At 43.9% G+C, this 2,420-nt stretch overlaps 1 protein-coding gene across 1 annotated transcript in view; it reads right to left on the bottom strand.

The window, feature by feature from the left end:
- DSCAM (DS cell adhesion molecule) overlaps positions 1 to 2,420 on the bottom strand; it is a gene marked incomplete at its 5' end in the record, with an annotated part of 274,168 nt that overhangs the window by 59,376 nt on the left and 212,372 nt on the right. Inside the window, one exon of the mRNA XM_011375311.1 lies at positions 992 to 1,090. Coding sequence (XP_011373613.1) covers positions 992 to 1,090 — 99 coding nt within the window. The remainder of the gene's footprint in view (positions 1 to 991; positions 1,091 to 2,420) is intronic.

Below are 2,420 nucleotides of genomic sequence, written 5' to 3'. Positions count from 1 at the left end.
CACAAACGCATCCTCACCCCAATCACGCAACTATTTTTAAGTGATAATCTCACCTTTTTATTTTCTAAAAAAAGAGGAAGGTCTTTCCTTTCACCCAAGTGGCGTGCTAATAAATGTTTAACGACAACTGGCTCTTGAAAAAAGAAGACAGAGCCCTGACCGGCAGCGTTCCTGGTTTCTGCTGTGCAGATAATCCCAGGCCGGCTACAGTGACTGGCTCTCGTGAGCCGGAAGGAGCTGGCGCCAAGACACCCCAGGCTGCACCCCTAAATGTCCTGCACTTCCGGTGGTCTCCTCGCCCTTCCTCCTTTCTCAGAAGGGACTGTCCTCTGGCGTCAGACTCTAAGCCCACCGTCCTCTCCCGCCCGCCCTAGACCTTGGTCGCTCAGCCCTTCGCTCTGGTGCATCCTCGGCCTCTTCCCCTGGATGGACCGGCTCCTGTTTCTACGACTTCCTCGGAATCATGTTCTCTTAGCTCCACTCACGCTGCAATTATCACGCGATCTCATTCCGTAGTGCAAATGTCCTTCATTCTTTTTCCTACGCACTCATTGCGAAGCTTTGTGCAAGAAGATCGTTTTCCGTCTAAACTCTAAGTTCTCCATATTTTAATATTTTATAAGGACAGTAATTATGGTTGCTTGAATGAATGACCGAGTCCATGAATGAACGAATGATACAGCGTTGACGATGTGGGGAAAACAATGGTGCGCAGAACCCTAGGGGAGAGATCACCAACTCTGCTTTTGCTTTCACTCAGGTTGGATGCGCAATGATAATTTTGTGAATAGGATTCCTTGGATGAATGACGAGTTCCCACAAATACCATATAAGCAGAGGTGGAGTTTCTTGTTTAGGTAATGGAAGAATTAATCCCATGGCTTGTTTTGGAGGAATAAGCTAACATAAAAGTATCTGATGGAGACGTCGCCTACCAGCCTGTGGATAAGAACAACTAACCGCTGACTGTGGACACTCTCGTCCTTATTACCTCTGATGGAACTGCCCCCGTTGTCCCCGGGGAGCCAGGAGAGGGTAATGGAAGACGACGTGGTTTTGGACACTGTGAGTCGAGGCTGATCTGGTGGGACTGGACAGGAAACAGATTTTAGAAAACAAGAATTAGTTTTTCCCATCTTTAATCTCCTTTACCAGTCATTTACCAAATCATCTTTAACAGCCATTTATTAAATAAGTGTTTGAGGCTGCCAAAACATGCAACTCACTTCTGTCAAAATGTCTATTTAGTTGATATCCGGGCGAAAGAGAACAGAGCGAATCTATTGTTTAAAGAAAATCCAACTACGTTTCTGCTTGGATTTCTATCTAACACATTTCCTCACCGATTCCTTGAATGTATGAGTCGTTCATCACTAACTGAAACCTTCTTCAAACTTACAAAGGATACGTGCATAGCTTTTCCCTGGATCTCAGCCCCGGTTCACGTGAGAAAGGCGAGCAGCACCCCCAGCCGTGCTGCTCTCGGGGATGCGAGGGAGGGCGGGGAGAGTGACTTGCAGGAAAAAGAACTGCGAAATTCTCCACTCTCTTCGCTAGTGCTACGAGATGCAGCACACGCACGTGCGCGGGGGCGCACACGCACACGCACACGCGCCCGCTCCGCTCCAAAAATCAAAGCTGCGCCCTTGAGCGGCAGCACACCATTTGGATGCCGACGCGAGCTTTGAAGAATACATATTTCTAACCAACGGGCCTCGATGTTGCTTTGGATTAGGTCTGAGGAATTCAGCATCGGGTTACCCAAATTATAGAACAACTTCAGATAAAATGCCCTCTTTTCCTCTCAGAGAAGGAAATATATTAACCCAAATGCATAAAAAATTGCCCCATCTCTTTGGAGTCAGAATATAACGTCTGTCTTCTAAAACGCCTTGGAATTCTACTGACTTCGATCAACTTGAAATTCCAGATTCATTTTGGATTACTTTTCAAAAATACAGTTCTTATCCTCCCCTTCCATCTCGTTGAGGACATTATTGCTTTTATTATTAATGTGAACCCTTAAATCCGAAGAAACATACACTTTGATTTTTCTGCTAATAAAAGATCACTCTACATCCACATGAGAACCCAACCGGTGGCCATTTGGGATTTTATACTTGATTTTAATTTACAGTCTTGAATTGGTTATGAATTTTTTTGTGTATCATATCAAAAAAAAATTCCATGTGCCGTTTTACACAATTAAATATTATAGCGGCATAGTTTCAGTTAGTGTTCTTCTTATATATTGTATATAACAATTTAATTAATCAGAAAATGTAAGAGACGTTGACTCAGACTTCTTTTTCGTTTGTGTTTTCCGGGTTACATTTATACATATGCGGAGAAAAAATTCAAGTAGTGGAACTTATTAAGAAGGACTCTCTCAGCAATATGCACATGAAGAAAAACGAGAC

This window comes from Pteropus vampyrus, unplaced genomic scaffold (genome assembly GCF_000151845.1).
Source record: "Pteropus vampyrus isolate Shadow unplaced genomic scaffold, Pvam_2.0 Scaffold270, whole genome shotgun sequence".
In the NCBI taxonomy this organism is placed as follows: domain Eukaryota; kingdom Metazoa; phylum Chordata; class Mammalia; order Chiroptera; family Pteropodidae; genus Pteropus; species Pteropus vampyrus.
Note: the sequence above shows the minus strand (reverse complement) of the source record. Positions and strands in the feature narration are given on the sequence as shown.